This window comes from Mesoplodon densirostris, chromosome 8 (assembly GCF_025265405.1).
Source record: "Mesoplodon densirostris isolate mMesDen1 chromosome 8, mMesDen1 primary haplotype, whole genome shotgun sequence".
Taxonomy (NCBI): domain Eukaryota; kingdom Metazoa; phylum Chordata; class Mammalia; order Artiodactyla; family Ziphiidae; genus Mesoplodon; species Mesoplodon densirostris.
In genome coordinates, this window is record NC_082668.1 from 13889158 (window position 1) to 13912951 (window position 23794).

At 42.2% G+C, this 23794-nt stretch overlaps 1 protein-coding gene across 8 annotated transcripts in view; it reads left to right on the top strand.

Annotated features, from left to right (window-relative positions):
• Positions 1-246: 246 nt before the first annotated feature.
• DOCK10 (dedicator of cytokinesis 10) overlaps positions 247-23794 on the top strand; it is a 288876-nt gene continuing 265328 nt past the window's right edge. For 7 of the 8 annotated variants that reach the window (XM_060107388.1, XM_060107385.1, XM_060107391.1 and 4 more), the window contains exon 1: positions 247-475. In XM_060107388.1, the coding sequence (XP_059963371.1) occupies positions 353-475 (123 nt within the window). In that variant the 5' untranslated portion in view covers positions 247-352. The remainder of the gene's footprint in view (positions 476-23794) is intronic. The other variant, XM_060107390.1, reaches the window with a different exon arrangement.

The following is a 23794-nucleotide window of genomic DNA, read 5'->3' on the forward strand; positions in this document are numbered from 1 at the left end:
GGGGGCGGCGGGCACAGCCGCGGGTGGCCGGCTGAGCCCGGGGGTTGGCGCGGGCTGGAGCCGCCCCACGCGCGTCCCGCGGCCCCCGCTCCAGAGGCGCAGCAGCCGGGTCGGGGCCGCCTGCCGAGTTGGCCGCGCGCGCCCGCAGGAGCGCAGAGTTTGGAAAGTCGTCGCGAAGCTTCGGCGGAGCGCAAGGGGTGGGGGGTGTCAGAGAGAAAAACCCGCCTCTTACGAGTAGAACGAGGAAGGGGGGTGGGGGGAGGCTCCGAGTTCCGCTTCCTGAACGGCGGTGGGTAGAGGAGGTCGGCGCCGGCGAGGGCGGCGGGACGCGCCCTCCAGCCCGCGACGGGCGATGGCCAGCGAGCGGACCCGCAGGTTCACCCGGAGCCTGCTGCGACCCGGGCAGGCGGCCGAACTCCGACACAGCGCCGCGTCCGCCGCCGCGGTGGCCGTCAGCAGCCGGCAGCAGCAGCGGGTGAGTGCAGCGCGTCCTCCGCGCCTCCCCGTGCGCCCCGGGCTGCTGGGGGCCCGAGCCCGCCCTCCCGGAGCCCTCGGCGCCCCGTTCCCTGCCGCACCCCGGCTCCCCCGCCCCCGCACGGCCTCCCCCGCCGCCTCGCCCGGGGCCGCCAGCGCCACCTCCGCGAGGCAGCGGCACCGACGCGTGAGGACCGGGGGCACGTTTGGGGACCAGGGATACTCAGAGGATCAGCCGCGCGGGCAGCAGAAGCGCAGCGTGGGGGAGGATGTGCCTGGGTTTGGGGGTGTGAGGAGGTGACGGGAACGCATCGCGAGCCCCGTGGGCGTTAGGTTGTGGGGTGCCAGAGACCCGAGGGGTGGGGAGTCTACGGAGCGGAACCCCTCGGTCCTCGGGTCTCCGCGCCCCCTTCACCCTTAGCGACTAGGGCGCAAGAGGAGAGGGTGTGATCCGAGGTCCTCGCCCGGGCTAAAGCTGGGAACCTCATCTGAACGCTCTCGCGGAAATAAATGCCCTTCTCACCCCCCTCCCTCCACAGGGTAAAAACCCACAAACCGCTTTATAGGAGTCCAGAAAGGGCTGAGGGAACTAGACTGGAGGAGACGTGGGTCGTTAAGTATCCAGTGGTTTCTGGTATTTTTCTAAGATGTTTGCAGGGTTCTCCCGCCAACTTTACTGGTTACTTCCTTATTGAAACGCCTTCTAAGAGAGCCGGGTGATTTCCGCGGGAAATCCCTGGGGCAGCAGCCAGACGTTCTCATCTGATGCCCAAATCATATCCATACCTCCCCAGATGTTCGTAAGTTCCAGTAGGTGTCACACTCCGGGTTGCAAGTGTCAGGAGGAAGAAAAATGAACTCTTGTGGGAAAGGGAAGCGAGTGGGAACAGACTTGAAGCAAGACTTGGGTTCAGCAGTGACACTCTTGGCCTGCCTTTGCTGGACCGGAATCCCACATTGTGGGTTTCATTTTACTTTTTGCCAGGAAATATCATTAGGAATTAAACGGCTTCTTTTAAGAGTGTCAAAGAAAGTGTTACTCTTGCAAGTCACCCATCAGGAGCGAGCCAAGAGCTGCCCAGAGCCAGTTCCCACAGCCAGGACTTTTCTCTAAAGCCAGAGGTTGGAAAGTTGAACAGAACGGAAGCTAATTGCCTGGCAGAGGAAAGAGGCATCAGATGCCCAAGAGGGTGAGGGTGACCGGAGTGTGAAATGAGTCAGGAGTCAGTGGCCAGGGTGCCTTCTCTTTCACTTACCACTGGCTGCAGTCTGCAGGTACCCAGAGGGGATTTAACTGTTAGCAGACCCTGTGCCAGGGGCTGCCCTGGTCTTGATATCAGCAAGCACATTTTCAAGGCAGGAAGGATAATCGGTCAAAAAGAACATTTGAAAAAAAATGTTCAGCTGGAGTAAAAATAGAGATAGTAAAATCTTCAAGCATGCATAGAACATAATTTTTACTGTGGAATGATTACTCAGGATTGTGGCTTTGTCATTGTCTGCCATTTGCTTTAAGATGACTTTATTTTGCAGTTGATTCATTTTACCAAGTCTCAGTAATGATCTGGTAAACAAGTGCACAGAAATAAGTAGCATTCAATTGGAATAAACAGCCCTAAATGTTGTTTTTGATTTTTGCTTTATTTTTAATGGGGTTCTTCTAGAGTTTTTGGAGCACTCGACTTTTCTCTAAAGAATATGTATCCTAGATACCTTTGTACGCAGACACACACATTACTTTCAACAAATTGATGTCAGATTTGAAATCCTAGGGTATCTTGTCAAAATGAATAAGCCCAATGTCTTAAGAAGAGTTGGGGGAAGGGGTGATTCGCTGGGAAAGGGGTCCCTGCACCCCTCCCCTCACTTCAGCACCGTGGCCAACACTCTGGAACCAGCTTTTGCCAAGACATGTCAAAGGATCTTACCCATCTAGTCAGGCAGCTTGGGCAGCGATTTTGGCAGCGTGGAGTCATGTGCCTGGCATCCGTCCCATCAGTTAACTCTTAAAGGGAAACTGGAAAGTGATGCATTCTCTGAGTTGGCACCCAAACGCAGTGGGGTTCTGTGGGGCAGAGCTTCCCTTTTGAACCTAAAACCTTGTGATTGGACTGTGCAGTGAAGATGAAGCTTAGCTTACATTGATCCACTTCCTTAAGACTCTTTGTGTTGGTTGCTTCAAGTCCTCAAATCCTAGTTGTCAAGGGAGAAAATGAATAGTCTGCGGGAAGAAGATTATGGGTAGCCCACTTCAATACAGGAAGTGGAATAGTGTGTATTGGAGCAAGCTGTCATCTACTGAAAAAACATTTGAGACACACTAGAAAGTCTTGCTGAGAAAACCTGTCTCACTGCTGGATTCATACAATACCCTTTCTGAAATCTCTCTTTTGGGGACCGAAAATATAAACACACAAAATATATAAATATATAAAAATACATATATATCATACAAATATACACATAATAGGACAGGAAATCTTCAAAATGTGTTTGGATTATGGAGATCAGAGAACGAAGAGATGCTGAGTGAGGGCATTTACCGGGGGGCCTACTTTTAGGGCAGTTGCTGAGGAAAGTAGAGGTGGATTCCAAAGCAATCTTGATTTTAGTTTTAACCCAAGGCACTGTAGTAGCTCATATGCAGGCAGACTCCTAGTGAGAACCCACCTTATTCTGCATTCCTCTTAAGAATAATAATGAAAAATTATCTGCACTCCCAAGTTCATTGCAGCATTTTACACAATAGCCAAGATATCCCATTACAATGGATATATAATATTCCATTGTGTGTGTGTGTGTGTGTATACACACACACATATTATTTAACCTTAAAAAAGAGGGAAATAGAAGGAAATCCTGCCATTTGTGTACATTATATTAAGTGAAATAAGTCAGACACAGAAAGACGAATACTCCATGAACTCACATATGTGTGGAATCTAAAATGGTAAAACTCATAGATGCAGAGAGTAGAACAGTGGTTGCTGGAGTGGGGAGGGGAGCAGAAGGGGAAATGAGGAGATAGTCATCAAAGGGTACAGATTGCTCACCTCTGCACGATGAATGAGTTTTGGAGCTCCAATGTACAGCGTGGTGACAATAGTTGAAAATACTGTATTGTACACTTGAAATTTCCTAAGAGGATAGATCTTTAAATCTTCCCAACACACACACACACACACACACACAATGGTAACTAGGTAGAGGTGATGGATAAGTCATTTAACTTGATCGTGGTGATCTTCCCATGATACATCAAAACATCAAATTGTACTCCTTAAGTATATACAATTTTTATATGTCAAAGGTCTCTCAATATAGTTGTTGGAAAAAACAAGAAATAAAAAGAGTGAGAACAATAAAGAACAATTATGAGCAAAAGCCATAGATTTTGAAAACAGAAATATTTCCTCCTTAGTTATCCTAAAATTTTTTCATAGAAAACAAATGAATCGCAACTCATGCAAAGGCCAATCTCAGGATCAAGCACAGCTTAATTATTTCCTGACCACCCCCCTTTCATAGTAGTCCCACAGAGCAAACTTGTGTATCACAGAATCTCAGTTCAGAAATGATTAGGAGGGCCTCCCTGGTGGCGCAAGTGGTTGAGAGTCCGCCTGCCGATGCAGGGGATACGGGTTCGTGCCCCGGTCTGGGAGGATCCCATATGCCGCGGAGCGGCTGGGCCCGTGAGCCATGGCCGCTGAGCCTGCGCGTCCGGAGCCTGCGCGTCCGGAGCCTGCGCGTCCGGAGCCTGTGCTCCGCAACGGGGGAGGCCACAACAGTGAGAGGCCCGCATACCGCAAAAAAAAAAAAAAAAAAAAAAAGAAATGATTAGGAGCATTTCTCTCATGTCAGGGCTTGAGTGTTTTATTTTTTTTGGTTGAATATACTACTGTGTTGGCCACAAAGTTGTAATGCCACTAATTAGAGCTTCTTTTTTGCTAAGAAGCTCTTCTTTTAAAAATGTTTGGGGCCTCCCTGGTGGCGCAAGTGGTTGAGAGTCCGCCTGCCGATGCAGGGGATACGGGTTCGTGCCCCGGTCTGGGAGGATCCCATATGCCGCGGAGCGGCTGGGCCCGTGAGCCATGGCCGCTGAGCCTGCGCGTCCGGAGCCTGCGCGTCCGGAGCCTGTGCTCCGCAACGGGGGAGGCCACAACAGTGAGAGGCCCGCATACCGCAAAAAAAAAAAAAAAAAAAAAAAAGTGTGAAGTGCATTTGTACTTTCACATGAATTAGTTCATCTAAATAGCTTTCTACAGTTGATTAAGCTATAAACATAGGATTGGTGCTCTTTTCTGCATATATATATTATATTCGTTTGAGAGATATGGACTTTTATTTCTGGAACATGATTGGGTGGGTCACAGGAATGAAAGACTGAGTAACAGAGAGGGTAAGAACTAACTAGGGTCAGATGATGGGAAGGAAACACAGAGGCAGGTGGAGGTTTACCAAACACCAACTAATGATTTGGTCAACTTTTGCCTAATGCCTTTTAGGTGTTTCCTAGATGAGAACACACCACTTTATTTACATGTATTCTTTAGGACATTTACTCTGCTGTTACACAAAAATTGTTCTGCAACTTATGTTTGAATTGTATCCAAACTTATTAATTTCTTTTAAAGAGGAAACATCCTGCTAAAAGCAACTGTACTTAATCAGTGTGTTTTCTCCCTCCCCACCCAGAAGGGCTAAGAGAGGAGAGTATTGATTCAGTATTCCCCCAAATTCCATATCCTCGCTTTGATTTGGTGTTTCCTAACTACCTCTGTTCCCCAGCAGTACTCCTTTTGATATTTTAGGCAGCTTTGAATAAGAAGCAGAACCTTTGACTGACTAAAGATTTCTGGTTGAGAAACTATGAATATGGAAACATGTTTACAGGGGCAGGAGGAATTCTTAGAAGGAAGACTTTCCTTCCCTCTGAACTTTGTGATATTTAATACTTGAGAGTAAGAAGGGTTTTAAGAAATTGAGTGGGAGATACTAGAATTTCCAAAAATTCCTATGCCTGGAGTAAGAGTCAGTGAAATGATGTGGGAAGTGATATTGAAGAAAAATGAAACACTTGTTTTACTGCCAGTGTCTAGAATGAAAGCAGTATGCAAAGCAGAGGCCTGTTAGTTTAGCATTCCTAGCACCCTCTTGTTCTGTTTCAGTTTTTTTTGACAGGGTTCTTCATAACAAGGGTGTTTACATTTTAGCAGAAATCACAGGCTTTAGCACAAATCCCAATCCCACGTTTATGTTTTCAAATGAGGAAAGTCCCTAGCCTGGTGAAGAAGTCAACACAAACTTAGTTTACAAGATCAAGGTTGAATGTTATTATTGACTGTATCAACTCATGTTTTTGACTTCTCAAGGGCATTGCAGAGGTAACTTTAAAAATATATGGTAACAACGGTGGGCTCTAGAGAACTTTTACATGGGTCAAAAAATGAAAGACTGAATAAACATTTTCGTCTGTCTCTTTCTTTACAATCTTTTTCTCTAAGGCCTAGCATAAAAAAAGAGAGCAGTAATAGTTGTTATATAATAAACCATTTGTTGAGAACCTACAAAGTGCCTGACACAGCATTGCTTTATTTAATTCTCAGAGCAATCCTATGAGGAAGTCATTATAGTTACAGATTACAGAGGAGGCCATTGAGACTCATAGGGTTAATACGTTGCTCTGAGTTAAGTAACTGACATGGGACCTCTTTTGCATCCTGAATAGCAACCAGTTTTGTAGCTGCTTCCAATAGCATCTCTAAGTTGGAAGACACAATGATTTTAACTTTGGTTAATGTTGCCTTTTGATGGGTAGCTCTACCTAAGGAAGAAGAACTCTGTCCTTCCTACTGGCATTTCAGAGTACCCGTGAGGGGTCGCTTCAGTTTTCCTCTGAGGTTAGAAGCCACAGGAGAGGCTGTTCCAGTTACCTGTGTTAATAATAGATCTTCCCAAGGCAACTGGAGCTCAGTGGTTAAGTCCTTAAAACATGAACTTACTTAGCTATCCCCATGGCATCTATCTGGCAAAGCCATAAGCAAATTGTGCAAGAGGGTGGAGTTAATTCTTCTCAAGTCCACTTCTCTCCCAGGACTGGTTGCTTCTCCATTCTCAATCACTTCACCCACTCCAAGCAAGGGCCTGAAATTTTCCAGTGCATCATGTGTCCTTGATGATGCATATTTCCATTTGACTGGGTTGTGTTGAGATTCTTTTCTCACGCTATCTTATTCAAAGGAGTGATTCCAAGTGTCTTACAAAGATGCATGTAACATAGCAGCAACGAAAAATATAGTAAGGAGGTAAAAAGTAATATTAGCAACAACAACAAAAAGCAGTTTTAGGAAAGGTAGATGTAGTCAGGAATAGGTCAGTGGAGTATGATCAGTATACAAAACGCCTAACCATTAAGTCCTGTAGTCTGGCTAAGGGTGCATCCTAGAGAACCAAGTCAAAGAGGAAAACATGACCAGCCATGAGATTAAGAGAGCCATAAGATAAAAGATCATTTGCTCTAGACATGGTCAGCTTTAACTTGTACTGAGATAAGATAGTCTTTTTTCTGTAATTTTTCACAATGGGCAGCATGATGCAGTGATAGACCCTTATTCCTTAGAATGTGGTCCATGGGCCAGCATTGGCATCACCTGGTCATTAGAAATGCAGAATCCCTGGCTCTATACCTGACCTCCCGGATCAGAATGTGATTTTTTTTTTTTTTTTTTTTTTTTTTTTTGCGGTATGTGGGCCTCTCACTGTTGTGGCCTCTCCCGTTGCGAAGCACAGGCTCTGGACGCGCAGGCTCAGTGGCCATGGCTCGTGGGCCCAGCCACTCCGCGGCATGTGGGATCTTCTCAGACTGGGGCACGAACCCGTGTCCCCTGCATCAGCAGGTGGACTCTCAACCACTGCGCCACCAGGGAAGCCACAGAATGTGAATATTAATAAGATCCTCTGATGACTTGTAAGCACATTGAAATGTGAGAAACACATACACACTCACACACAAAGCTACACTTTTAGCCGTATTTTTGCAGTGTATTGTCAGGTAAAGGTAATTGTGTGAGGGTCTAGTTCACCGTGGTTTATTCTGCAACTCTTTGAAAGAGTCTCTTGAGACAAAGATGAAGTTCAGACCACCTAAGGGTAAAAATGAGATTTGTTCATTGCTAAGTGACTTTAGGGAAGTCCCTTGCTAATTTGCTTTGTATTTTCGCCTCCATCTAGCACCTTAATTGCAGAGTGAACTTAAGTTAAGCTTCTAGGTTAAGGAAAAAATTCTATAACATACATGACACAGTTGCAATGTGAATCTTCAGAAGTTCTCACCCTGGTTATAACCCTAAAGATGGGTTCCAGGATGAGGCCAGTGTCACCCCACTTACCAGAGAATTTGAAAGCAGAATCGCTCCAACTCAAGTAGGACATGCAATGATGATTACTTATTGCTTTAGAAGATTTATGTTGCCATCATATTGAAACCCTTAGTTATTTGAAACTAATTGGTTATATCAGAATATCTGATTGCTAGAATCAGAAAATGATGCACCTTTTTTCTTTCAGTCATTGACTCTCAGAAAAAAAAAAAATGGTTTTTCTTGTTCTCATTTGAATGTCCTAAGGATGGAATTCCATGGAGTTAAAGACCTTGATTTCTCCACATGTTGTAATTAATGTGGTCCAGGACCCCTTTGATTGGCTGTCCTTTACCACAATCTTGGGACACTCTTTCCTCTCCACGACTGTCCAAGTTGAAGTTCCCTCATGCAGTTTGAACCATTTGGCCAGTTTGGGAGTTGGTGTAGTAAATATCAGATCCTGTGAGACTGGAGACCAGAATTCCAGCCCTGGCTCTGTGACTCTTTGCTGAGTCACTTCCCTTTCTGGAGTCTCAGTTTCTTGATCTGTGAAATTAGGACATTAGATGATTGGATCCTTACATTTGCCCTCTCTCTGCCCCGGAGTCCTCATGGCTTCTCCTTGCCCCTCAGATTCTCAGATGGCATCTGCTCAGGAAGGGCATCTTGGATTCCCAGATGCAAGCAGTTTGCCCAGGCTCCCTCTGCTACAGACGTCTCTGACCCATTACTGTGCTTCACTTTCCTCATAGCTCTTACCACTATGTAAAGAGATCTTTCTACTTATTTAATTTCTTATTTCTCTTTTCCAGGCTTTCTGCCTTCAAATATAAGTGTCATTGAGGGAAGGGAACTTGTCAATTTCACTACTTTTACGCTATATTGACTATATGAAAATAAGGGGTGGGGGTCTCCCTTCCCACTGCAAATGAGTGCTTAAGGAAAGTCGGGAGAGTGGGCTGGGTATACATCAGTGAGAGACTGTAGTGGAGTTATGACTTCAAAATGTCAGGGTTGTCAGTATCTGTTTATGTTGCTCCTTGAGCCATCTTCTTCACGGTCTAGTTGGTAAGTGGCAGAAATGCAATTAAATAGAAAGATATTGAGCCCATCCTATGTGTCAGGTACTTGACTCGTACAGTCTCTTTTAATCCTCATGACAACCGTATGGGCAAGGATTTCTATTCCTATTTTATAGATGAGGAAAGAGATGCTTGGAGATCAGGAACTTGCCCCAGACCAAATGACTGGTAATTGATGCATCCAGGAGTCACATGCAGGCAGTCTGACTCTGGAGTCTGTGTTCCCCTGGATTAGTCTATTCTGAAGACCAGGTCCACCAGGCAGACAGGCAGATCTCATTAAACATGCAGTTAGCATCCATGTGAGAGAACAAAGAGAGAAAAGGAAATCTCAGAGTACTAGCCATAGGAAGAGGTTTTTAAAAAGAGTTTCTCAACAAGAGAAGAGCTGTGGTTGCTTTTGCTCTGCTGAACAATTTTTCATTTACGACATCTCAGCAGAGTGGGATACTGGGAGTGACACCAACTTTGGACACTCTTGTCAGTGTGGTTCTTTCCCAAGGACAGGACTGGCATGGAGTGTGTTAAACTATGCAAACAATGGCTCCTTCATCTCTTGAAAGGGGCATCATTTGATTCTTCTCCTTCTGTAGAAACACATTTCTGGCACGATATGCATGGCGTAGTTGCAGTTGCAGCATTACATCTGTTTCATTGTCTTTTGTAGTCTTGATTTGAATGTTCATGTTTACAAAGGAGAGGGTTTTTTTTTTTTTTCCCCCACTGAAGTGAGACTTGTTCGCCTCTTATCATTCACAGCAACGTCAGTGGGCTGGAAAGAAAGGCTTGTGTTTGCTGGACTTGACATGTTGACGTACATTAAATGATATAGAAATAATAAAATTTAATGAATATGACCTAGTTAGTGGCTATAGAGCAAAACACCTGCCTTTGAAAACGTTAATATTTGTAACTGGATTGCAGTGGAAGTGTCTGCCTCTGAGAATAGCAGAATTAATGGACCCGAATCATCAAAAGTTCCTTTAATTGTGCTGCTAAATGTGAAAATAGTCAGTTTTCCTAATTCAGTTTCAGCACAACCTCCTCCCCTGACATGTAGAATTGGGGAAGCGAGGCAGCTCTCTACGTTAAACACCAAAATGGCAGAGTTTAACGATAGGATGTGGAGGAGGGTCTATTGAAAAAGATGGCACCATTTATGATGACCACAGTGAGCTTTTCTTCATACAATTATTTTGGTAATTACCAATCTAAAAGACTAATTAAGGCTGTCAAAATGACCAGTGACTTTGGGGCTTTCAAAACACACATTCTATAAACAGAACACAGGCCTGAACATCTGACTTGGCAAACAAGCAAACAAAAAAACTTAACAAAATTCACTATTCAATGAAATATGGTAATAAGTTATTTTCAAACATGGATTGTTTATTTGATTCGCTCTTAAAAGTCCCTTTGTCACACTCTTCAGAAGGAGAAAATGGGAATTAACTACAGCTGAGTAACCTTCACACAAATGAAAGTGATGTCAGAGCTCAGTAACTTTTTTGGAGAAGAAAATTCAAAGCTGGAGAACTAATATTGAAAGTCATTTACTTTCATGTTTTTTACATTATTTATTTTAAAATCAGACATTTATTCAAAAGAGGATTTTATTTTCCAACGAAAAGTGTTCCAGTTTACTTTAAAGCCTGTATATCTACAATAGCTATAAAAGTTCCCTGTGTAACTGCCAGTAATAAAATTTATTGGCATACCAATATGCACAGATAAGACTCTTTCAGGACCTTTTTGAGTGCTAACAGGAAAGGTTCATTTATTAACTTCCATTTTTTCAAAGCAAAAGCCATTATGAGGTTGCTATTCAATCAATTTGAAAAATGTATCTTTTTATCATTAGGAAGCAATGGTTTCCAGGCTCTGTAACCTTGGCCATGTCTTTAAGCTTCTTCAGGTTTTAGTTTCCTTGTCTTTAAAACGATAAGGTTGGACAGTAAAACCTTTAAATGTTCCTTAGTTCTAAAAATCTAGGGAGTTATTATTCTTTTTAAGAGGTTTTCATAGATGGTTCAAATTTTTTTCATTTTAATAACACCATTATTGATTAAATAGCTGATTTTAGCCATAGGTAGAATGGCTCCAAATTATCTACAACCAAATTTGTATTTCAGATATGAAAATGGTAGTACAAAGTGGTTATTTGAGGATGTAAATGAAGGGAATAGCATTTATACACCCAAAGAACAGGGCTAGTGGCATCAGAATTGGCAGAAGGACAGCCAGCAGTGACAAAGGTGGGCAAGACAGGTTCCTCCCACTTGGTGGAGGCTCAGAGGCAAGCTTGTAACTTCATTTCCCGCTTTCTATTCCTGCAGAGAACTGTAGGCTCCATCTGCTTTAAGACCACGAGCTCTCCGGTTCCCATGCCCAGTCTTTGTAATTGCAGCTCTCTGGCTTAATGTCTGTGCCAGGCTCCTCTTAGCGCCCCCATGACTAGGGTATAGACCAAGGTGGAGGGAGTTTGAACCATCCTCCACGCTCCACACCTCTTCCCTGCCATCGAAAATCAGTAAGAACCTCTTTTTTTTTCAAGTTCTGTCTCCGTTGCCTCCTTCTCACACCTGAGCAAGGTAGTATGATCTTTCCCTGTGACCTGTCTGGTGTGATTTCCGAGCTGTTGAAAAGACAGCAAAATCTTCCTTCTCAGATCATTCTCCTAGCAACCTGTTCCCTAACAAGGTCCGGCGTATTTCATTCAGCAGTTAGAAGTCAACCTGAAAGATACAAGATGAACATTGACTTGAATTCACACCAAAGTGTAAATCCATTCCCCAGCAGGTGTACTTTGGAAATCACCTTTAGGATAAATGGGCGTAAGAATGGGAGGCTTGTACCAGAAATAACGTTTCATCTTTTACTGGTAACTAGTCCGATCTCTGGCATGTAAATGCATGACACGTGTCCCTGTTGCCTCCCCTGGAAATGGAGAACGAAGTGTGATTTTGCCCTCACATTTCCAAAACCCTGAGAGACCTTCTGGTTAAGCACTGTGGTTATTGTTTCCATATTTCCAGGACAGCAAGATGGCATACAGTAGTATTTACGAAATGCTTGTTAAATGTAAGGAAGAAGGTCGCCCTTGGAGATGATGGAAGTACATGTTAGGCGTGTGAAAGGGAACCTAAGTGCCTGGTTGGCAGTAAAGAAATTCTCAGGTATGTTGTAGAAGAAACACTTTGGTGAACATCTGACTCGGCAAACAAGGGAACAGAAAAAGCTCACAAAATTTACTATTCAGTGAAATATGATAATTAAGTACAAGCATATGGAATGTGCTCAGTCGTCACAAATTGAAGTGTCCTGAATGGAAATGAATTCAAGATTCCCAACAAAGGCTATTTAAAGATAAAAAAAATAATAAATTAAAATGTTAATTGGCCTGAACGGATGCTCTTGGATAAATAAAACCCAGCCCAGCAGGTGTTAGCCTTGTTCTCACACCCGCTCCTCCCCTTGTGGGCGCCTCAGTGGCACATACAGGCTTCACTGTTCGGCCAGGGGTGTCATTGTCATTCCCTCAGATGCTGTTAGCGGTCACAAGGCTGGGACAGCATAAAACGCTGGGCGGGCTGCAGAAAACGATTGATTCAAATGCAGGAAGTGTGGGCGACAGTTTGGACAGCAGTCCGTCCCCAGCCCCATGATGGAGAGCAGTTTATGGTTTCAAGAAAACACTTCATAAATCACCAGAGCTGTATGAGGTTATCAGTGAATGTGAATGCTATTTTAGTTCTTAAGAACTCTGCAGCTTTTCTTTAGGTCCCGGAGCTTTCCTGACACTGTTTCAGAGGGTTGTAATAACTGTGCTCTCTGTTCTCTTTTTAATTCCCATTTTCATCTAATAGTCTCTTTTTACAGCTGTACTTCGAAAACCTTTATTAAATTGATAACTCCAACTATAGATAATAATGGAAAAATAAAAACAGTGATCACCCATAATCTCACCACCCACTGGTAACAGCTTCTGGTGTGTTTATTTTAAACATTTGTCTGTTCATAAAAATATCCTTTGACACACGTTTAAGCTAATAGTGAATATTTAAATTTTTCATGTGTGTTCAGTGATTCAAGCTAAAGTGTGTCCTGAGAATGCTTCCTTCTGGTGTTTATGTATACCAACTCCACGTGAAATGTATGTTGGGAATGAGAAAAGAGAAATTGTGCTACGGTTCTTGGTGTCCTACCATCATACACATTTAGACCTAGAGGAAAAAGTCTAAAATAGATCAGGAAGTTGAGTCACTGGGAGGTTGAAGTGGATATGGTCAGGTTGACAGAGCAAGCTTGATGATCTCAGACCCAGTGCCTTGTCTCCCTCAGCCCAGGGCACCATCAGCAACCAGAAGTATAATTTAATGTCGTAAAATGAAAGTCTAGAATTTTACTCAGGTTTCTATGGGGCTTTCTAGTAAAAGTGAATAAGCCTTAAAGCCAATAGAACACTGCTTTCAAAGGAGTTTAAACAGTAAACACACACTTAACCTGTGCGTGCACACATGGCTGACTTCCTGAACATGTGAGGGGGGTGTTACCTGTTGCTGCTGAGACTCTGTGACCTGTGTTTAGCAGCAGGTTGAAGTTGTGGGTCTCTGATTTGTGAGCACACAGAAGGGTGCGGTTGTGCCCTTGGGCTTGTGTCGTTCCTGTAAGCTGACACTGATGCCTTTTGCTGCCACCTTGAGTGATAGGAATGGTGACACGTGATCTCTCAGGGCCCAAAGAAATGATCAGAACTTGACCGAGTCTGGGCTTCTGTGACTTTGTGGACCCACCAGCACTGTCACTAGATTTCTATTGCTGCCATAACAAAATTACTACAAATTTGTGGCTTAAATAACAGAGATATATTATCTTCCCATAACATAGGTAGGAAGTCCACAGCAGTCTCCCCAGGCTAAAACCAAGGTGTCAAAAGGGCTGAGTCCTTTTCCGCAGGCTGGAGGGGAAAATGTGTTTCCTGCTCATGCGGGTTGTTGGCAGAACTTCTTGTGACAGTAGGGTCAAGGTACCTGTTTTCTTGCTGGATGAAAACTGAAGGCCATTTCCAACTTCTAGACACCAACAGATTCCTTGGCCACGGCCTCTTCGTCCACCTTCAAAGCCAGCAATGGTGGATCAAGTCCTGTATGTATCACATCTCTCTGACTCATTCTTCTGTTTTCCTCTTTTGCTGTTAAGGACTCATGTGATTAGATTGAGCCCTCTGGATAACGCAGGCTACTCTCCCCATTTCAATATCCTTAACCTTAATCACATTTGCAAAGTCCCCCTTTCCAGGAAAGCTAGCATACTCCCGGGTTCTGGGGATCAGGAGGTGGACATCTTTGGGGATCTTATCACAAATTCATTTAGAAGGATTATTAAAAGGACAAATTCTTCCCCAAGTACCCCTGAATTCCCTCTGTTGGAGGTCGGTTTAGGGCCTAGTCTCTGACCAGGCCTCACTATTTTATGTGAGAGTAACTCTGATCCATGGTAGATCTCACACCTACCAGACCCTGAACTTCCTTCTCCATATTGCCTTTAGTTTCATATAATGAGGACCCTGGTGGGCAGGACCAAATATTCTGTGCAGCAGTTCCAGACAAGCTGTCTACAACTTTGTGTACATGGACTCAATAACCATTACTCAGAAACAGAGGCTGAAACTACCTTTTATTATTTTACCTAATGGCTAAAAGAACCATTTAACACAAGCAGTCTTATTCAAAATGGCATCTTTGATTCATTAATAAGCAGAGACTCAGTACATTTTGGGGCACAGAAGAGTGGATCAAGAATTCCTCAATATATTTTCAGATCACGGAATACCTCTAGGGGAAATGGACCACTTAATGTTGGAATTCACCAGGGATCTAGCCGTAGACCTTCTTTTCTCTCTCTCTCCCCAAAAAACCTCCCTCCTTGGTTCATCCTCCCATAGATTCAACAACTCACTTATGCACTGATGTTTCCAACTCTGTCTCTACTTCGTGCTCTGCATCTGAGCCCTGCCTATTGATGCTTGTATTTTGGAATCCCCTAGTTCAAACTCAACAGGATCCATATCTAATACATTTTTTCTTGCCTCATAAATCTGTTCTTCTTTTTACCTGAGTTTTACATCTCAGTTGATCCTTTAATCTCAAACTGAAACCGTGCTGAATTCTTTCCATTCCCTGCCACCCTGCAGGGGATCATGCTCCAAGTGTTGACAGCTCTACATCCTAAGTATTTCAAGCATCGCCCTGACCACAGTGATCTAGGTAAGTCGCTCGCGATTTCTTCCCCAATGCAATTGTCTTTTGCAATGTCCTTGAGGTTTTTTTCCACCGTTCTAACTACCTCCCGTCTCTGGTCTCCCCACCCAGTCATCCACCTTCCACACTTCATCTACCTTATCTTATGAGCACAGACTTCTGATCATGATATGTTTCTTCCTGAGTGCCATTCATGCTCTTGATGACTGCCCCAGTGGATTCAATCTCACCTGGTTCCAAACTACCTTTCCAGCCTCACTTTCCATTAGGTTCTTTCCTCGCTACGCACTATAGCCACTTAAGGTTCTGGGCGTTTCCTACGGATGCTGTGCACTTTTATGCCACCGGCTGCTCTTTTTTCTCTTCTTGTTCAGCTCCTACTTGCCTTTCAAGACCCAGCCCTTCACCTGTTGCCCTCCCTAAATCTATAGGCAAACAATCTCTTCCTCTCCTGAGTTTCCATAGCACTTCTTGAATATGTGATTTACTTTTCATTGTAATCGTTTACTTATTGTCTCACCTCATCAGACAGTTAGTTTTATCATAATGTAATAAATGACTGGAGAGATGTCTGTGCATATTTACAGTTCTTTTAAATGTTCTCAGCACTCCATGTTCTTTTGAAAGGGAAATGCACTGCAAATATTGTCATACAAGAGAAGCAGTAAGGCATTATCTTTCTCTTCCTTACTTAGATGCTTGAATATTACCTAGCTTTGCAAATAGTAGCCCAGCATTCAGTCCAATGCTTCTGAAAAAAAAATGAAACCGGTTCAGAGATTTTTTAAAAGGACCCATTTTAATTATTGCCTTTCAAGACTGGGTGTGGCTGTGAGGAAAAATTGCATTTTAGGTCTGTGATTTCTTTATTTTTCAAAGCGCACACCCTGTCATTTCTCATTGAACATTCATAACATTTCTAAATTTTTTTTCTAGTTGCAGTTAGTTACAATAAACTGGACATTAAATGTTTATGAATTATCCAGTTTGCTGGGGGAAATACAGACACATTAAATTGCCCCAGTGCTAACATTGAAAATCTTTGATGTGGTAGTTCCAGACCCCAGCCTCCCTTTGCTCCCTTGTCAAAGGCACAGGGGCCACCTTTGAGCACCTGGTGTGCAACATGCACCTGTGAGGCATGGCCCTGACTGGGTCTTTCCCAGCCCAGAAGGCTCTTTTCTCCTCACCTGTCTTCTCACACATCAGTTCCTCCAGGGACCCTTCCCTCATCTCCAGCCAAACCCTGGAAGCTTGAGTTGCACTGGGTACCGCCTTCTGTGGGAAATATGGGTTTCCTGGTTATAAACTATGAATGCTTCATGTATAAAAATAATATCTAGAGCATATGTTTATTCCTGAAAGACTACAGATGAAAGTGTTGTTTATGAAACGCTATGAGCAGCACCTTCACAGGCCTCCGTTTGCCTCTCCTCATCCCAAGCTCCTCCTTCCCGGGAAGTAGCCACTAAACAAAATGTCCTCAGTATTCATTCCCCTGCTTTGTTTTTTCCTTTTCCTTTTTTATTTTGAGGAACATTCAGATTTTTTTTTTAGCATCTTTATTGGAGTATAATTGCTTTACAATGGTGTGTTAGTTGCTGCTGTATAACAAAGTGAATCAGCTATACCTACACATATATCCCCATATCCCCTCCCTCTTGCGTCTCCCTCCTACCTTCCCTATCCCACCCCTCTAGGTGGTCACAAATCACCAAGCTAATCTCCCTGTGCTATGCGGCTACTTACCACTAGCTATCTATTTTACATTTGGTAGTGTATATATGTCCATGCCACTCTCTCGCTTCGTCCCAGCTTACCCTGCCCCCTCCCTGTGTCCTCAAGTCCATTCTCTACGTCTGTGTCTTGATTCCTGTCCTGCCCCTAGGTTCATGAGAACCATTTTTTTTTTTTTAGATTCCATATATATGTGTTAGCATACGGTACTTGTTTTTCTCTTTCTGACTTACTTCATTCTGTATGACAGACTCTAGGTCCATCCACCTCACTACAAATAACTTAATTTTGTTTCTTTTTATGGCTGAGCAATATTCCACTGTATATATGTGCCACATCTTCTTTATCCATTCATCTGTAGACGGACACTTAGGTTGTTTCTATGTCTTAGCTATAGTAAATAGAGCTGCAATGAACATTGTGGTACATGACTTTTTGAATTATGGTTTCTCAGGGTATATGCTCAGTGATGGGATTGCTGGGTCGTATGGTAGTTCTATTTTTAGTTTTTTAAGGAACCTCCATACTGTTCTCCACAGTGGCTGTATCAATTTACATTCCCACAGCAGTGCAAGAGGGTTCCCTTTTCTCCACCCCCTCTCCAGCATTTATTGTTTGTAGATATTTTGATGATGGCCATTCTGACCAGTGTGAGGCGATATCTCATTGTAGTTTTGATTTGCATTTCTCTAATGATTAATGATGTTGAGCATCCTTTCATGTGTTTGTTGGCAATCTGTATATCTTCTTTGGAGAAATGTCTATTTAGGTCTTCTGCGCATTTTTGGATTGGGTTGTTTGTTTTTTTGATATTGAGCTGCATGAGCTGCCTGTATATTTTGGAGATTAATCCTTTGTCAGTTGCTTCATTTGCAAATATTTTCTCCCACTCTGAGGGTTGTCTTTTTGTCTTGTTTATGGTTTCCTTTGCTGTGCAAAAGCTTTGAAATTTCATTAGGTCCCATTTGTTTATTTTTGGTTTTATTTCCATTTCTCTAGGAGGTGGGTCAAAAAGGATCTTGCTGTGATGTATGTCATAGAGTCTTCTGCCTATGTTTTCCTCTAAGAGTTTGATAGTGTCTGACCTTACATTTAGGTCTTTAATCCATTTTGAGTTTATTTTTGTGTATGGTGTTAGGGAGTGTTCTAATTTCATTCTTTTACATGTAGCTGTCCAGTGTTCCCAGCACCACTTATTGAAGAGGCTGTCTTTTCTCCATTGTATACGGTTGCCTCCTTTTTCAAAGATAAGGTGACCATATGTGTGTGCTTTTATCTCTGGGCTTTCTATCCTGTTCCATTGATCTAATTTTTTTCTGGTTTTATGTTTATCTTAATTTAATATTTAGAGTTTATTATCATTGGTAGATTTGTTTATTGATTTGGTTGCTCTCTTCCTTTTTTAATGTATATATATATATATATATATTTTTCCTTTTTCTCTTTTTGTGAGTGTGTATATGTATGCTTCTTTGTGCGATTTTGTCTGTATAGCTTTGCTTTTACCATTTGTCCTAGGGTTCTGTCTGTCCGCTTTTTGTTGTTTGTTTTTTAGTATAGTTATTAGCACTTGTTATCATTGGCAGACTTATTAAAAAGTAAAAGCTAATAGAAAAATCTCATATACCCTTCTCACTGAGATTCCCCAAATCTTAACATTTTACCACACTTAATATTAATCATTCTCTCTCTCTCTCTTTCTCCCTCCAAGCTCTTTTTGCCTCTCTGTTTCTCTCTCTGTGTCTTTAACACACACACACATACACACACGCACACACACACACAATATTGTTTTCTGAAATGTTTGAGAATAAATGGCATACATGATACCCTTTTACCTCAAAATACTGCTTCAGGAATATTTCTTAAAGCAGTTACCTTACATACCTATACTAGAATGATCAAAATCAAGAAATTAACATTGATACAATAATAGTATCTAGCCCATAGATCTTCTTAAGATTTTGCCAATTGATCTACTTTTTTATTTTTCTGGTCCAGGATCCAAGGATGACATTGCATTTAGCTGTCACATCTGTTTAGTTTTCTTTCATTGGAACAGTTTCTCGGTCTTTCTATGTCTTTCTTGACCTTGACACTTTGAACAACACAGGTCCATTGCTTCGTAGAATGGCCATCAGTCTGGTTTTATACAGATGCATTCTCACGATTAGATTCAAGCCAAGCTGTTTGGGGCAGGTATGTAGCAGAAGCCATGGGGTATCCTCAGTGCAGCCTGTGGAGTGGGGGGTGGGGGTGGACATGATGTCAATTTGTCCCATTGCTGGTCACTTAGTTGTAATGGTGTCTGCCATGTTTATCCTCTAAAGCGACTAGGTTCCTGCCTTAGTCAACTTGAGCAGCTATAACAAAACACCATGGACCAGGGGGTTTAAGCAACAAACATTTATTTCTCAAAGTTCTGGAGGCTGGGAAGTCCAAGATTAAGACACAGGCAGATCTAAGTTCTGATGAGTATTCTCCTCACTTACAGAATGCCATTGTCTCAGTGCATCCTCATGTGGTGGAGAGCTGAGACGGAAGCAAGCTCTCTGGTGTCTCTTAAAATGTCATTAATTCCATCACTAGGACTTCACCTCCATGACCTAATTACCTCCCAAAGGCCCCGTCCCCAAATATCATCACATTGGGAGACTAGGGTTTCAACAAAAAAATTGGGCCCGTGGGTGGGGGGACACAAGCATTCAGCCCATAGCAGTTCCCTCTGTAATAAACCAGTAACTTGTAGGGAGACCTCTGAGACCCTGCTCTGCTTCTCCTTATACTTTAGCCACTGTTGTAGCATCTGGAGATGATACTTTCCTAAAGTAGTTATTGCTGTGAATGGACATTTAGGTTATCTCCATTTTTTGTTTTGTTGTTTGCTATTTTAAATCTCCTGGTGCACAAATGCAGGGACTTCTCCAGGGCACACCTTCTTTAACCTTAGCAATGCTGCCAGATCGTCTCCAAAAAAACCATATTGCTTTCTATTCTCACACACACTTCTTAAACTTACTATTAAGGCTTTTTGATTTTTGCTGGTTTACTGGGTAAGATGGCATCCTATTGCTGATTTTATTTGCATTTCCCTGTTCACCAAGTAGAGCATCTTTTTTTTTTTTTTTTTTTTTTTTTTGCGGTACGAGGGCCTCTCACTGTTGTGGCCTCTCCCATTGCGGAGCACAGGCTCTGGATGTGCAGGCTCAGCGGCCATGGTTTATGGGCCTAGCCACTCCGTGGCATGTGGGATCTTCCCGGACCGGGGCACGAACCCGTGTCCCCTGCATCGGCAGGCGGACTCTCAACCACTGCGCCACCAGGGAAGCCCAGAGCATCTTTTTATATGTTTACTCACTATTCTTGTTTCTTTTTAAAGCTGACAATTTAGCATATATTTGGGAGATTTGAGTTTATATCAATAAGTATTCCAAAGATTAAAGATAGGATGATTATTAGAAGTTTTTTGTAGAGGAAATTTTTTGAATTTAAGTTGCATTTTGAGGTTTTGTTAGCATTTTCTCAAAACTCTGCTGGTAATTAGGATCAGTCCTCTTCCACCATCAAGTTCATGGACTTCATTATTCACTACATAAGTGTCCTGTATAAAATCCTCATAATGAAATTCACAACAATAAATGCAAACAGGTGTTTCCATTTAAGAAAATTCCATTTATTTGAACTTTTGCTCAAATCTAGGGACAGAAGGGCTATTTGGCCCACAGACTTTCCTGGCCCCAAGCATCTCTTTTGCAAATGTTTTGTTTAAATCAAACTGAACTGAACAATGTAAAAATGTTTTGAGTTTGAAGTTGTAGTAAATACCCAGCCTGAAGTCTCAATTTTTTTCTTGCACAACTTCTGGTCAGAGTATATAGTTTTATATTAGAAGATTCTTTTAGACTTTCAGTTTAGGTTAACAGTTAAATTCTACACTTGTATGAAAATGTGTGGTTTTGCAAGTGAGTTTGATATAAAAGAATGTCTCATTTTTACTGTCACAGCGTTGCTGTTCATCAGGATTGTGACATGGAGCTGGGTGTCTGGACCTTATGGTATGGGTTCTGGCAAAATTAAGCCTTCAAGGAAAAAGTGAAAGGGCACCTGCAGAAATGGAGCTGGCAGCTCAGTCTGACCCAACCAGAGTAATGGACTGAGTGGTTAAGTAACTTGCTCAAGATTACACAATTTTAAATGGTAGAGAGAGCTCTCAAGCTCCAGAACTCACAATCTTAGCTACTCTCTTGTAAAATACTGTGTGTGTGTGTGTGTGTGTGGACATTACAACATTATGCATTTTGGAGCATAATATTAAAAATGCATAATTAGGAAAATGCCATTTTTAACGTTATTGAGTGTAGAATCCAACCTGATTTGTATCTTTTTGTTACTTAATAATTGGAAAAGCAGTTTCTACAAAAGTTCATTAAAAATAACTTATTGAAATGAAAATATTTACAACTTTGTAGACCATCGTAAATTATTTAATGTCTGGGTCCCATCTTCGAGTTACATGGTGAACTTCCAACTGATCAAGTTCCCAAAGTTAGCTCATGATTTCTCTGCTGCTTTGCCAATGTGTTCACCATCTTTTATCTTGGTCTTTGCTGTGACTCATCTGTTCTGCTCTATAGACTATATTGACCACAGATGAATATAAAACCATAACAGTTTTGTTATGCTGACATGTCGATTTATCTCTAGGAGTGGCCTTGAGATTCCTGAAGAGCACAGGCACTCAAATTTGTATGTCTTGGAGAAGAGCTGGGAGAGAAATAAAACAAACAAACAAAACAACAACAAACCTTTATGACTCTTCTACTCTCTATCCCAACTGAATTAGGAAATCAAATTGCAGATTCAAAAAAGCTAAAGTCTACCAATATATATGATCATATACAGGAAGTAGCAATCTGCTGCAAGTATTTGATGTGTGAACCTCACCACAGAATAGAATGAAGCTGCACCCCAGAGGGTGCAAGGTCTTCAGGGATAAATCCTCGCTGGAGTTTCTCTTTTTCCCACATTTCTCTCGCCTTCTTAACAACATGTTTTAAACAAATAACATTCATTCAAATAAACAGTAAGGGCAGTTTTGAATGGGGAAATAGTCATAAATGGGCATCTTGGGGTGGGTAGGTAGGGCCATAGATGGGGGTGAGGAGGCATTAGTATTTGCATAGCTTAAGTGGAAATGAAAGACTGTTGAACTGATGATTTACTCACTGTTTAACCAACTGCCTAGTACTCTTGTCAAGTTCTCTGATGGACATAGGATATACTGCTGGACACAGTGTATAGGATGTCTGCCATTTATTGGTCCCTGCCACATTAGCTGTTCAGCACAAGACACAGCTCTCCAACTCCCCTCGCATTCAGCAAACTCCCTTGACTTTTGCTCAACTCTCCCCCAAGTGAGTTCCTGAAACAAATTGCTGCTTGTTTTATCTTCACAGACGTGTTTAAAGCCAGTGAATATAAACAGTACATTTCTGTGTCACATGTGCATTCCATCACATTTATGGAGTTGTCTTCATACAAGTGCAAGAGGGGTGTGTATGTGTCTGAAACACAAGATTCTTGAGAATCTAAACCGATTTTATTTTCTTTAATAGGAGGAAATGCTCTAGTGTATCTTAGAAATTAGATTGCTGAGGATGGAGATTGTCCTAAGTGATAGCAAATGTTGTTTCATTCATCTCATGTTGAGTTGCTTGCAACACATTTTTAGAAAATGACATCATTTTATGATTGCCATCAAGTTGACAAATTGTCCCTTAGGATCTTAAAATAGCTACCTCAGAGGAGAGAAATCCTGCAAAATCCATCATAGCCATCAATGTCACTTTTATTCATCCACATAATGTAATAAAGTATGATTTTTGGAGAACAATAATAAAGTATAGGGGAAGTTGCTTCTAAAATATTATATGTTGCTGTGTTAAATTGTTCGGCAGAAAAAAATCCTTTGTTTCATGATTAGCTCATGATTTCTCTGCTGCTTTGCCAATGTGTTCACCATCTTTTATCTTGGTCTTTGCTGTGACTCATCTGTTCTGCTCTATAGAATATGTTGACCACAGATGAATATAAATGTATGTCTTATTCTCAACAAAATGTTGAGGACATATAGTTCAAAGTGTTATGCCTCCTTTTTAAAAAATATGACATACTTTAATATCAATTTCAAGACTATTCACTTATGAATCATTACAAACGTGAGGGTTATAAAATAGGAGAGCAAAATAACATTAGATTGTTGGCAGCTTCAAATTATGAAAAGACATAGAGGTAAGTGTCTGTGTAGACAAATAGCTAAATATATGTTGAGTCTGTATCTGTGACTGAGCTAGATTCATAAGGAATTAGGCACGAGAACAACATATGGATGGCAGATATGCCTGTAATTGACACCCGTGTCTTCAGGCTTCAGCTTGTTGGTTTAGCTTTGTCAGTTGGTCACATCGCTTGACTGAAAGCATGGGAACTTACCTAAATTATACTCAGATTTTGGCTGCTGATTCTCATCTTAATGGTCGTGAAATCAGTAGACCATGCTTTGCAGAATGAGAACCTAACATTAAATACTTTCAATCTTTTTATTCACCCTCACATTCCAGCCTGATACCCAAGCCAGAGCTCAGGGCTGTGTTTGCTAAGGCGCTCCCAGCGATGAGAGGATAAACCATCCACTTCAGAATGGAAGACCTGGAGGCAGAGAAATGTGGAGCAGGCCACTGTGTTTGACAGCAAATAGTAGGCATTGAACAGCTGGACACAAATGGAAGCCAGGAGGGAGTAGATGCCAGGAATAGCAAAAATGGGTTTAAAGAAGAAAACCAGGCAGGAGCATGGGATGCTGAAGTAGGGTTGGCTTGGA